This window comes from Takifugu rubripes, chromosome 11 (genome assembly GCF_901000725.2).
Source record: "Takifugu rubripes chromosome 11, fTakRub1.2, whole genome shotgun sequence".
Lineage (NCBI taxonomy): Eukaryota > Metazoa > Chordata > Actinopteri > Tetraodontiformes > Tetraodontidae > Takifugu > Takifugu rubripes.
In genome coordinates, this window is record NC_042295.1 from 9354894 (window position 1) to 9368886 (window position 13993).

The 13993-nt window shown below is 41.8% G+C and overlaps 1 protein-coding gene across 4 annotated transcripts in view; it reads left to right on the forward strand.

Annotated features, from left to right (window-relative positions):
* cux1b (cut-like homeobox 1b) overlaps positions 1-13993 on the forward strand; it is a 52979-nt gene that overhangs the window by 20814 nt on the left and 18172 nt on the right. For all 4 annotated transcript variants that reach the window (XM_029843908.1, XM_029843909.1, XM_011608357.2 and 1 more), the window contains exons 4-10: positions 1712-1790; positions 3929-4066; positions 5590-5713; positions 7343-7419; positions 7734-7800; positions 11975-12023; positions 13590-13694. In XM_029843908.1, coding sequence (XP_029699768.1) covers positions 1712-1790; positions 3929-4066; positions 5590-5713; positions 7343-7419; positions 7734-7800; positions 11975-12023; positions 13590-13694 — 639 coding nt within the window. The remainder of the gene's footprint in view (positions 1-1711; positions 1791-3928; positions 4067-5589; positions 5714-7342; positions 7420-7733; positions 7801-11974; positions 12024-13589; positions 13695-13993) is intronic.

Here is a 13993-nt window from a genome sequence, read left to right on the forward strand (position 1 = left end):
TCAATGGGATTGGTTGAAAGAGCCTCAGTTTGGAAACAGCAGGGTTGTACAGTATTTGCAAATCCTGGGTGGTCTTCTAATGGCTCTGGTCCTGCAGTTAACCTGCCTCTAACTGTAGGGTGTGTCCTACATTAAATGTCTATTTCCTGCCTCCCATGTTGAGCTATATAAAGCTGCTGTACCACTGACCTTGGCCTAGTCATCATACAGTCCCAGTGTCCTCCTACAGCATCAACAGATGATTTCTATACATTAGGTTCTGAACAATTCTTTTTATGAATTCAGGTTGGGCTCTACTGAGGCTCTGATCTCATTAATAAATGCATATACACTACATTTTAACACTGAACAGGTTTGATGCTAGTGTGCGAGAGGCATTAGTGGGCAGCATCTGTAATTTCCCATTAGTGGTCTTACGTTTGATGATCCTGATACCTCGATACACAACACATGAAACAGGTATTGGATGATGGCGGAATGATGTGAGAATGCGATTATCTGTGGTGTAAGAGGGGGAGAGAGAGCGAGCCACCGACATACAGTTACACACAACTGGATGACACACAAAACGTGAGAAAGACTGACACTGGAAAACATTGGGGGTGAAGGGGAAAAGAATGACTCACTGTACATTTAGAGAAACTCAAAGTAGAACTTCATAGGAGAGAGAGAGACAGAGAAATAAAGGGGGTAAAGAGGGAGGGGTGCTGGCACCAGCCTACACAGGGCCAGATGTTTTGCGGCTAAAAAACTAGAGATGAATCAAAGCCATGTGAGGAGATTTATTAGGTTCCCATAGGAGCCCAGGCAGTATTACATGTAGCCTGCTCTGTTTACAGTGGCAAGAACCCTTAAACCACCCATCAACTACACTACTGGCTTGGCTGGGAATGTGAAGACTTTATATTTGGACTTATATAGGCCTTTGTCTTTATTCCCTTTTCTCTGAGTGTGGTGGAGGAGCTGGAAGGGAAACACACGGCTGTTTAGTCTGAGTGTGTGATCCAGAGTAGTCAGCTGTAGCTCTGCCCAGTACAGTAGCACCCTCAGAATGTCTTTATTTAGCTTGTGTTTCCCTTGATTTAGACTTGAATTCAGATGGGTTTCACCCACTCTGTCTGCTTCTCATATTGCCCTGTGATATACTAGAGCGCGCCGCCTCCATTTCAGCATTGACTGCAGTGCAAAAGTCATCCTCTGGAATGATTTTGGAATTAATCTCTTATGGATCTGTTTTAATGCCGTCCATTTCAATAATATCAGTGATGGAATGCACGCCGTGTCCTCTCGCGTTAATGGCTGCGTCGGTAATGGATCCACACTGTATTGCTGCTAAGAGCTGACTGAATAATCTTCCCCCGCTGTGGCTGGAAAGACTGAGCCAGCTGTTTAATGATGTCAGCATGCTAGAGGGGAGAGGAACACACAGATTCACACACACACGTACGATTGACAGACTTAGACCCGCTCTCTTAAGGACAGGCTGACGAGGACACGCACGAGCACGCGGCAAACGAAACGCGTCCGTCATCAGTCGAACAGCTGAAGTGACTCCACAGGAAGGAAACACCAACACGCCACTGTCAAAACAAACGTGATTGCATGCAACATGCTGATGTCTAGTGAGGATTGACTGTAACTGTATGTTGACTAGTTCTGTATTTTGTCATGGGACTGTCGGTTAATCATTATTTTCCAACTTTTCTTGCAGATTGATGCATTGAGTAAGAGAAGTAAAGAAGCAGAGAATGCTTTTTTGAATGTGTACAAGAAAATCATCGATGTACCAGGTAAGTCCGTGCTCCATGCAGTGGTCTGTGCCACAGCTTAAATGTATGTTTTGTACTTTTTCTGATTCCAAAGCGTCACAACCAGTTGAGACTCATTTCATCACGGAAACGGTACCCCCAGCGGAGGTTGAAGGAGCATAACACAATGTCTCTGTTGCTGTGTAACTGTGCATTCAGGCCTGTGCAATGCCTTAATATGTCCCCACAAGATTACATCCCACTGGTGAAACCTTCAGAGGGTTTTAACAGAAGACACATCCTGATATGGATGACAAGTACGCTCACAATTGTACGCCTTAAGAAAACACACAGGAGCAGCGAGTCGGGCCACATACAGCCCAGAGAATTAGACAACAAAGACCAAGTGTGAGAGCTACCGATTGGATATTTTCAGCTGTATGGGAACCCTGCAGGGGCTGTGCATGTAGAAATATGAGAGGAGTTGAGTTCATCTATAGCGTAAGGAGGTCATCGTATTCCCACATGGATAGACCTACAGTAATATCTTTGGATTGTACTGTTCCCAATAAGTCAGCGCCAGCTCTGACGGGGCTATTCTTAACTTGCTGCGAGACAATGATGTAATGCCTGATGCACACATGCACATAGACATAGACCAGCCTGACTAATGCTGCAGACTTGAAAGAGGAAGCAGTGTGTTTTGTTCTGTCTTCTATCAGCTGAAAGCCTGGTTACTCAGTCCAGTGTGTTCTGCTTTAGATTAAAAGTGTCTGGCAGGAACGCTCAGCACCAGTGTCCCACAAGTCAAACAGCTATTAACAGTCTGTGTACTATATTTTAAGTTGGAAGAGGCAGGCAATTAGAAGGACCTCGTATGATAAGAGTGAGGGAAAGCTGATACTTCAAGGTTGGGATGACACGTAAGAGCAGAAGGACTAATGTTGGGTCCAGTTTGTTCGTACTTGTGTGTATTTGTGTGCAGCTGGTCAAGAGCAGACTGCATGCGTGTCAGACTTAAGAACTGCTCAGCGTGTCACCTTGGCAGTGCAGAATCAGCATGAAATTCCACAATTGTTCTCTGCCGATCTCTCATTAGCATTGTTAAGATATCCAAGTACGACAGAAATGACACACAAACAGACAGGCACACACACAGCCCTCACCCCCTACCCCCAGCTGTAAGCTGTCAGTTCCTCTTATCTGTACAGCGCACACAAACACGCATACACACAAGCTGCTCTTTTAGCTGGCATGCTGATGAGCGTCGCCTGCGTCTCTTGGCTGCCTGTCACCAGTCTGCCACCCATGAGCACCAATCAGATGTGATTGCCTTGACTGACAGGGCTCTCTTCATCACGCTGACAGTTAACCCTGCTGTGTGTTGACAAAGATGTTGGTAAAATGCCTCCAGAAAGTTGTCTTTCCCCTTTCCTGTGATCCTTTAATCTTTCATTTACCTTTTGCATTGTCTGTTTAGCATTTCCACTTTGTCCATCTGTCTGCTCCCATTTTGTTTTTGTTTTTTTGTTGTTTTCAAGATAGAAAAATATAATTGTAACCCAGTAATTTCTGGTGTTAATTTGTCTCATCTCCGTGTCTCAGTATGATCTTCCGTATCTAGCTCTTTGTCAGCGGTACATTTTTAAACGTTTTCCTGCAGTTTTTCCAGCTATACTTTTATATACCGGTAGTATGGGTATCCTATCATTGCAATATGAACTGCAGTCAGGTCTGTCAACCATCCACCTGGTTGATTAGGCTACAGTTTGTTTTTAAGGATGTTTTTAGACCATTTATTAATAACTATCTTTTTAATTCATTATCCCTGTACCTTTGTTTAATTTCTGTAAATATAGTCAAGCTCTGATCACTGTGAACGCATGCATGGAACACACTGTATAACCTATAATATCCTTTGCAATCTGTTTTAATTTTTTGTCCTTGCATGCACTAATAATTCTCTAAAGGGAAAGAGGAGGTCAGGGTCAACTCCAGGACAGTTTTCCTGGAGCTGTTAAAGATTCATTGCCTTGCTGAAGGACACTCCAGCAGGGCAAACTCTTGCCTCCCATGGGGCCTTGATTGTAGTTATTCGTGGCTCCCGATGCCATCTTACTGCCCTTGTTTGTGTACTGTACTTTGCATTGCGTAAACTTGGAATTTGTTGTCTCTGCCAGATCCTGTACCTGTGTTGGAGCTGGCTCAGCAGCTACAGCTGAAGCTCCAGAGGATGCATGACATTGAGACAGAGAACGCCAAACTTCGAGAGACACTGGAGGACTACAACAAAGAGTTTGCAGAGGTCAAAAATCAAGGTTAGACACACAACGCACGCAGAGGCCATTTTCTAACAGAAGGGGCACAGGTGTAGGCTGCAAAAATATCCAAACCTAGTCATGAATGAAAGAATCTGTCCGAGTGCCTGACAAAGATCTAACGGTCAAAAATCACATTCATCAATGGTCATTGTCAGCTGTGACCAAAAAGAAATAGGTACTTAAAAGCAAACAAAAAAAAAGTTGTTTGTTTCATGAAAGAAAATAAATTCAAATCTGAACGAGGCAAATATCAGGTCAAAGAAGTCATTTCTCAAGCAAAAAGCCATATTTCAACATATTTTAATGCCTCATAAAATTTTTAGTGATGCTTAAAAAATTGTACAAGGTTTTACAATTTGAAGTAGGTTTTCAGGGAGGAAAAACACGAGGCGCCGTTTCATGAATAAGAAAAGGACAGGCTACCTCAGGGTAAAGAAAGATGGACAAACTGACAAAGGAAGAGAGATGAGTGAGGAGCAGTAATAAAAGCCGTGTAATTTCAGTCAAAAAGGGGGAGTGAGTGAGCAGGCAGGGAATGTTTTGGAATCCCCCTTTCCTCAGCGAGAGTTAATTGGAACAGCTCGATAACGGCAGGGTTCCATTCTGGCATTGATTTTTCTGTTCCCTCATCCTTTATCCCTCCTTCCCGCCTCAATAGATGGGGGATATTTAAACCCCAAAACACACTGTGGAACTCCCACCCCTGTTAAACACGCACAGACCTGCCCGTGCACTTTTACATGCATGTACACACACAAGCGGGTACTAAGAGTGCTGGAGCCATTGATCCCTGCAACCTAAATGTTTAAAGTTCAGTTAAGCAGTTAAGGGGTAAGAGGGCTCTGAGGGGACTCTCCTCTATTGATTATGTGTCAGAGTGGTGAGACTGGAGTTTAAATCACACACACGTACACATGCACACACAGTGCTAAGAGCCTTCAGTCAAAGGCAGCATCAGCAATGCTCTTTATCATTGTCTCACTCACTTATATCTTTGTCTCACAAACACGCACACATACACAAACACGCACGCTCCTATTTATTACCCCAGTTATGTGCTAGATTTATTTCAGGCTGGCCCATACAAAACCCAGCCGTCAGCAGGTTATGGGGTTTCAGCACTAATGCAGCCCTAATGAATACAGCATATCTCCTGTTAGTGAATGTTGAATATATTATACCATTCATGGATGTAAAGATTAGTCCGGAGTCGTAGGGGTCACGTAGGGGTGCTGACAGAGAAAAATGCAGGATATGAAACTCTGTTCTTTAAGCACAGATACCAGCCCTCCACTCTCCGATTCAAAAGCTGTGCTGTCATCGCCGCCATTTGTCACAATTAGCTCACCATTGTTGTTTAGTGTAAAAAGGTTGTAAAATGTTTCCACTGATAGTGGGCTGGTCTCCTCCCCGCTCTTCTTGAATATTTACTTGTGACACCGTTGTAAAATGTATTTTTGTGTGTTCTCAAATGATATAAATAAGTTTCTGACAATATTCTGCTTTATCTCCTTTTCCAGAGGTGACAATTAAGGCCTTGAAAGAAAAGATCCGCGAGTACGAGCAGTCTCTGAAGAATCAAGCTGAAAACCTGGCCCAAGAAAAGCAACTCCAGCTACACAACGACTATGCAGAGAAAGAGAGGTGTGTGGGTGTGTGTGTGTGTGTGTGCGTGCGTGTGCGTGTGTGAGAGAGCATGCTTGCATGCCAGTCTTACATTAGCTGTGCCCTAAGTAGAAGCCTCTGCTCTACTTTTCCATTAAACTCCTTCAGGTCATGGTGCCCTCAGACAGAGCTGCTATGATTCAGATATTTGTGTGATAGTTAAAGATATCTGACCTTGTTTAGCCAATCTATTTTGGACATAATTTCTTTAAGCTTGGGCCTTTTAAATTGCAAGTTTAATCGACAATTTGTTGCTTATTGCTTCCTGGCATTACCTTCCTATTGCAGCTAAATACTGAAAAAGAAATAACCTACTTAATGCTACCGATACGGTAGCTACGTGGTACTTGCATTCTTGTGGTTTTTACAGTCACAAATGCATTTTTTTTCTTAATTACCAAACATTTGTCGAGAATGATTGTGGCCAAAGCTTTTGAGTGCGCCTGAAAATACATCTGAACACTAAATAATTATACTGGGAAGTCTAGAGCGTTACTCTTTCAAAATGTCACAAAGGTTTTTATTGTAATTTAATAGTTCATGTAATAGTTTCCTGCTGTTAAAGTGCGTAATAGTCAGATACCAAAGAAAACTTTAAATTTGTACTCTGACTCGAAAAACTTGATTTAATCACTCTCGTTTTTTCAATAAAGCGGTACTTTCGTATGGTCATTTAATGTAATTAAAAAGAACACAGACACTAGCCAGTTAATTTGATCATATGAAGATACTTTCTATTTTTTTTTTTAAAATACTAGTCTCTGTGTTATTTTCTTAAGGAAATAGTTACTTTAATTTTATTGATTACATACAGAAACGTGGGGAAAATGACCAATCATGTTATTAGCTGTCAGGGTTTTGAGGCTTAAAGAGAAAATGCACTTTTATCACATTTTATTTAGTCTGTGACTAGATTCATATTTTATTTAGTCTGTGACTAGATTCTGACCTAATGCCGTCCCATCATGTCAGTCATGTTTGCTATGAAACTGTGCAAAGGTTACTCTACCGATGTTGAGTATAAGATCAATTGTCCAACTGTATTTCCTCTACGTCAGTGTTTTATAGGCCCCTTCCTGTCTGCAGAGAGCTGACTTCCTGTGTCTGAGAGGGGTAGTAAATGGATGGCACCTCTGATGCACTTTATCCTCCAAGAAATGAGGGATGAAGAGAAAGAAACAGATGAAAGAATAAAGGAAGGAAAATAGAAATGACAGGAGAGACAGATTGGTCGAGAATGAGGGTCATCGGGGGGGTGTAAAGACTGTCTTTGAGTTTGATCATTAATGTTTTCACACACGGTTACAGATTTCAGCAGAGGCCAACTTCTTACAGTATACATAAAGAATGAATCTATTTTATCCTTGCGGTTTATGTTGCACCCTCCCCCTCCCAACTCAACCCCCCACCCTTGTTGCCCCAGTGGCCAGACATTCCTGCCTAATAGGTCTGCTTAATGAGGAGTGGGTTATATTTGGAGGATTTTGGTGGTGAAAACACTTCAGATATGGTGGGAAAATAGAGAATAGTTTACCACAACGTGTGAACCAATTTACTGACTCAGTATCTCTGTCCCTGACTTTCTGCTCTTTGTTTTTGTCTCTGTAGAAAACTCCAGGAAAATCAGGAATCTATGACCTCAAGGTTGGAGGAGGCTGAACACAAGGCCAAGTCCCTACAGACAGGTACCAGCCAATTCAGGCTTTTGTATTGAATGTCAAATGAAATGTGATGAGGATTGTATATGCATAGAAAACATGTTGATTTTTATCTCTTTACCATTGTATGGTTATTTTTCCAAGCATACTTGATGTAATATTGCACAGTGATAAATTGCTTCACAGGTTACCTCAGACCAGCAAGCAAAGCATAAGCAATTAACAACTGAACTTGTTAAAATGAGGATTCATTTTTTGGTTCAAACACTTTTGTGGCTGTGTAAGAAAATGCAATTCTTCTGTTTTGATAAATAGACTGAGAATTGACTCTGTCTTTACAGCACTTGAAAAAACTCAGGCTGAGCTCTTTGATTTGAAGACCAAGTATGACGAGGAATCCACAGCAAAGTATGTGTCTATTTCTGGGTGACTTCTTCCTTCCGGCCGTCCTATATTCTGTTGTCTGACATAGTCATTCTGTTTACTGCATCTTTCTGCCTGGAACCTCCCTTTCTATCTTTCCCAACCGCTGGATTGTGTCAGAATACTCCGCAGTCCCTGAGCACTTCCCTCAGTCTAAGTACTGGCAGAATGCACTCCGATGCTGGAACGTTAAGGACTGAAAAATGATTTTTGTGTAGGTGTCACGAAAGAGAGGCAGGGCTGACAGGGGTCACTTCAAAACTTAGTGGTGCACATGTCTATAGCAGTACCGTAACATGCTAACATTGCTTACTATATTTGTCGGCATTTAACAAGTCTAACTGAATAGTGATGGTTGGGATCAGGACTGGTAGAGGTAACCAGAAAGAACTGTTCAGAAGTTTAGAATTTGAATCTTTAAATTTAAGTCTTTGTAACAGATTTCTTTGAAAGATACAGATATGAAAAAAGATCAAATGCATCCAGGATCTAAAAACCATCAGTATCAACAAAAAAAGCAGCATATTAACTTAACTTGAGGTTTCCCCCGTATGCCATTTATTCTGTCCCAAACTCACCGTGTCTCTCCATTAACAGAGTTGTTAAATTGATTGGCTGTTAAAAACAGATCGATCTCTCCTCTCCCTTGCTCACGACAGTTTTCTCTGTCTCTACCTCCCTCACTCCAAGGCTTTCCCTTGTATCTTTTATACAGTATTCTGTACATTAAGTGTGTGGTGACGGGCTGCAGGACCATAGTACGTCAGTAATCATTAGGTTTCATAGTCAATGTCTGTCCTATTTTATTTATTCTGTTTTATAAGATGCGCCATATGTTTGTTCATTTACTTATGAAAGCTAATAAACACATGCTGGACCACATCCGCACACAGACTCACAGACACACAAAGTCGTGCACACTTATTCGTGAGCCTGAGGCAGTCCGGGTCCTTGACTATGTGGCGTGCTGTGATCTGAAATTTTAATGCAACGCTTTAAAGCACACACAAACCCTCTCTAACCCTGCACCCTCCCAGTCCTTGGAGTCCTTCCTCCGTTTACTGCTTGGCTGAGCAAATCACCAGTGTTTGGCTGAACACAACTTTTAACCCTTTGACTGCATATTTTAGGCAATGTAAAAGACAAATATTATACATATCATGCGCATCTTTCCACACATACACAGAAATGTACATTCACACACATTGAACTTTCCTCTAAAGAGGACATTACGTGACAAATCCCCCAGCTTCTTGCTGCATTCGGGTAATCTTCCTCTTAAAACGCACACCAACACACACAGATGTACGCACACTCTCTTAAAATGTGGTCAATGTTGCAGTGCCCAGAGTGTGAGGCTTCAGCAGGAGGTGGGCTTGCAAATGTAGCGTAGCCTGCCCTCTCTGTTAGCACTGTGAGGGTCTAACTAGCCCCGTTTTACCCATTTAGCCCCTGTTAAAGATTAATGATATATTGATTCCAAGCCTCACAGGATTGTGTGTGTGTGTGAGTGTGAGTGTGTGAGAATGTTAGTCTTCTCCTCTGCTTCTATCTTTCTCTTGGTCCAAATGTTTGCTAGTATATTTGAGTAAACCTTTAATTAAATTTTGGGTGATCCAGTAGTACTTTATTGGGTTTTACAATGTCCAGCTGAAGCCCTCAATGATACAGACACTTTTACACAGCTAGTGTCATTTTAAGCCTCCTTGAAATCCCCAATGTAACACTCGGTAAAAATCCAATGTGGGTAAATACGGCGAGAAATGTGATGGAGTGATGAAAGCTAGAGGGCAAAAAGTAAGATGGGCTTCAGGCTATACTGAGGAAGAGTGGATAAGACCAAGATAGAGGGGGGGAAATGAAAATCTAAATCAGGGGAATATCCTGCTGGCACAGAGGACAGAGGCCTCGAAAGAGAGGGCCAAAGATGAGAGAGGAGGTGGAAGGGGAGTGAAAGATGAAAGGAGAAAGAGTGGAGGGCAATGGGGAAGAGAAGAGGGTTGAGGGGGAAGGATGGAGGCAGAAAAGGGGCTTGTTTAGCGAGGAGCAAGAGAGGAAAGATAAGAGATGAAAAGGCCTGTCTGGGATGGAGGAAGTACAGTAGAGGCTTAGAGGCTCAAGGCCCGTCTCAGAAGTCCTGCAGTACTCACTGATGTCACTGGGTGCACCCATTGGCTTTCATGCTACAAAAGAGTGTGTTATGTGTGTTCTGTCTACGTGTTTTAAAGCGCAGCTGCTCTACAGCTCCCCCCCGTGGCTGCTACTTGGAGCTTTTAGATAAGTTTTTTTGTTCACTGTTACATGAATTAATTCCACTGGGTGCATTGACTGGTCATGGACAGCTCCCTGCCCAGCCCAGCAACTGACTGTATCAGGATATGCAGAAAATCCCTTCCCTGTGATCTGCTTTGGCTCTCAGCCTCTAGCTTTGCCTTTATAATTCCCAAATACAGCCAAATCCAAAGGTTATTTAAGAAGACTTTGTGCATCTGTACTTTGATTAAACGATCACATTTGGAGCAGGAATGGTGCTGTATTTGGGTTGCATTACTACCCATAAACGCTCTCCATTACAAGCTTTTCTGGCTTGTTGGCTCTCTGACCTGACATTTGTGTGTGTGTGTGTGTGTGTGTGTGTGTGTGTGGCGCGATTGAGCTCGCACATGAGTCCTGGTCACTATAGCTTAAGACTGGATAAAAGCTGGTGAGGTAGTGTACTATTATATTGCTTAAATGCGTACTGGATCCTTTTAACTGTTAGGAAAATAATAAAAGCTGAGAGTGAAAAGCTCTCCCACCCACATGTGATTCTTTTTGCTGCATTGCCTGTGGCACAATGTTGACCTAATATCAACTGTGTCTGTTTTGTTAAACACATTCAAATCAGTAGTACTCAAGCCTATAGGACATAACGCAGTTTCTCATACTGTGACACACAAATACAAAAGCTCCATGGGTTGTTAGGTTCACTATCAAAAGATTGCTTTGAAATCACAAGGTCTTAATGCACGCAGCAATTCACGTTCACTCCAACCACATTGCATTGAACGTGGACCGAGTATTATCTCAGCAAGTCGTGTCTGGAAACACCCAGGCAGAAATCTCTTTATTACTTCTCTGCAGTAAACATGCTTAAGATTTTATTCAATCTTTTTTTTCAGAATTCATGTTTAAAAATCTTGAAATATGTGTGAGGTTTCATGGCCGTCTCGTATAGGGTATCGCCCCCTGTGAATGGCTGTGTCATTTAAGGTCATGCATCAGGGCAGAGCAAATTCATTCATACCGTGGAACAAAGTTTGTTGTTCTGCCATCTTAGCCACCAGAGGATGGTGGTCCTTAGTGTTTGAGAGGAAGACAAGTGTAGCTTTTTGCCTAAGTGCCTGCTAGTCTCCATCTTTCAGAAATGGACATTTGGAGACACAAGGAACCATAAGAGAGAAGGATTTTTTGAAATTCAGAAACCAATTTAATGGAAGTGATTGAATCTTAGAGCAAGAACCCACCTTCTCATTCTCATACTGAGTGCACTGGGTCCGTCCCCCCCCCCCCCAACAGAACACAAAATTCAACACGACATAAAATTCTTCTTTAATGATTGGTACTGGTGTTTTCAAACCATCTGTTGAAGAAATTAAAGATTAAACATCATTTAGACGCATCAAGCAATATCCTCTCTCCAGCCGTATTGGTAGTTTAATGAGTACTTGCTAAAGTATTTCTCCCAATTCCATGATGGGACTGTATTCCTGCTTTTTGACCTCTAGCATGAGTGAACTGATCCATGGGTCCTAACCAGACCATTAGTCAGACACAATCACACAGCTTCATAGCAGATTAGTCTGCTGTATTAAGATTTAGAACTCTATTAATGTAATCCCTCTGTTTTAGTGTGCCTGGGTTTAGGGGCTTACATGTGCACGCCCACACACAAACACATGCACTTAATACATGTATGCACGCACACATACAAGCTGTTTGGGTTATGGAGTTCACAATCAATGGATTAAGGTGACATTTAGACAGTATCTTAATGGTCATGTTGTGTATGTGCATACACACGTACATCACACCTGTTTACGTGTGTTGATGAAGCATTTATTTTTGTCTTTTATTTCTCTTATCTTCGACCATTGGTGATGATTATTATCTTCCTTAGGGCTGACGAGATTGAGATGGTAATGACGGATCTGGAGAGAGCCAATCAGGTAAGGCGCTTTTAATCCGATGGCACATTCTTACTCAAAGTTATCCGAAATTGGCCGTCACAGCAACAGAGAGAGACAAAAATGTATTATTTATTTGTTTATTTTAATTTGAAATGGCTTTGGTGGGTGTAAGCTGTAGGTAGGCAACAATAGTAATGAATAGGTAAAAAAAAATATTGGAAAAAGTACTCACAAATTGAAGGAATTATTAATTTATTTGTCATAAAAGCACATTTGATTCCGTAGATCTGAGTTGACCATCTTTTTTTAGAGGTGATGCTGGATGTAGTGCTAAAGTGGGCGGATGATGCAACACCTTTTGTGTATCAGTAGTATTGTTGTGGGCGGGAGATTTATTAAAATGCATATTTTTGAATGAAATAAGCTTAGTAACATAATGTCACAAGCTGAATATAAAAGATTATTGCCAAGTAAAAGTTGTTGCATATTTGTTGGATCAGTTGCAGCCCTAACCATCAGACTGACCTAGGTAGATAATAGCTACCGATGCATCAAAAATGTGGCAGTTATTGCACTGTATTTGTATTAATAAAGACATTTTATGGTTTACTCTTGGATTAGGTGATCCTAATGGAAAGCGTTGAAAAATAGGATACATCATCTCCAGAATCGCCCCCGAAATCTGTGCAGAATCTACCAAAAGTTGCATTAACGCACCTTGACTTGCCGCTGCAGAGGCTGCTGTTTGTTTTCCATGTTAATTATACACCTACAAATCCAGCTGAAATCAGCCCTCCAGCCTCCCCTCTGCCCTTGTGATACAAATATTCCTGTGGTATCTGTTAATGTCATTGTTGTTAACTTTCATTACTAGCCCAGGAGTATGATCTGTGGCTAAAGGGGAAGCATAGGCATGTAATGTTAATATTAGCCCGAAGCCGAGCACTTAGACTATAATGCCACAAATAAACACACATGTGCATGCACTCTATTCACACTTCTGATGTGAGCTTTATAGATGATGACAGCATGGCTTCCAGCTCAGTCACAGACTTTTAATACGCATTTATAAGGAGAAAATGGAAAACAGAATTTTACTTTTGCAGCTAACGGTTCAACTCCCACCCAGTCAATAACAGCCTTCAGTATGTTTGCAATTAGGGGTGGTGTAGAACAGGCTCCCTGTTACTTCTAATGATGCAAGTTTGGAGCCAGTTATATGTGGCTCCTAACCAGAGCATGGCAGCTTATCCATAAATCTTATACTCAGTATAATCGTAGTTCTCTGGAATCATTCAAGACTTTCAGTTAAGGGAAATCTGGCTCTTGCCATCATTTAATACCCCCCTTAACACCCACCCTAATATATTGGATATACATTGTGCAGGAAGGAAGTGGCCATTCTGTCTTTCCTGACATGCAGTTAGCTTGTCAAAGAGGACGGTAAATGGGTCTTTGTACATTTTAAAAGCGCTGACACTCTTAACTCACGAACAGAAAGAACTTTTGCTTTCCTGTTCTAAGTATTGCTGTACTGAAAAGTGACCAATGTGTGAATTTTAAAATCCAAACCAGTACAACCTTGAACATTTTGTCTCTTTTCAGAGAGCAGAATCAGCGCAGAGAGAGGCGGAGTCACTGAGAGAGCGGCTGTCCTCGAGTAACCAGTCGCAGCCACTCGGCAGCCCAACCAAGGCTGACCCTGATACGGTATCAAATTTCTCCCTCATTCACTTCACTTGAGGTATTGATAGGCTAAATAGTTGTCTGACTTCTTATTCTGGAGGCAGTCAGGCGATTCACGTTTCAGTTTATGAAGGTGAGACACTGGATTTAATGGATTGATATGCAGCTGCTGTATTGATTAACCAAGGCCTGCTAAACAGACTGTTGAAATGACTTTTTCTGAACTTTGGTTAGTTTAGACCTTTCCAAAATGAAATCAATAATGGAAATGGAAGGTAATGTGTTGTTTTTATCAGCCACAGTGCTGTTTTCAGCAGTCATTT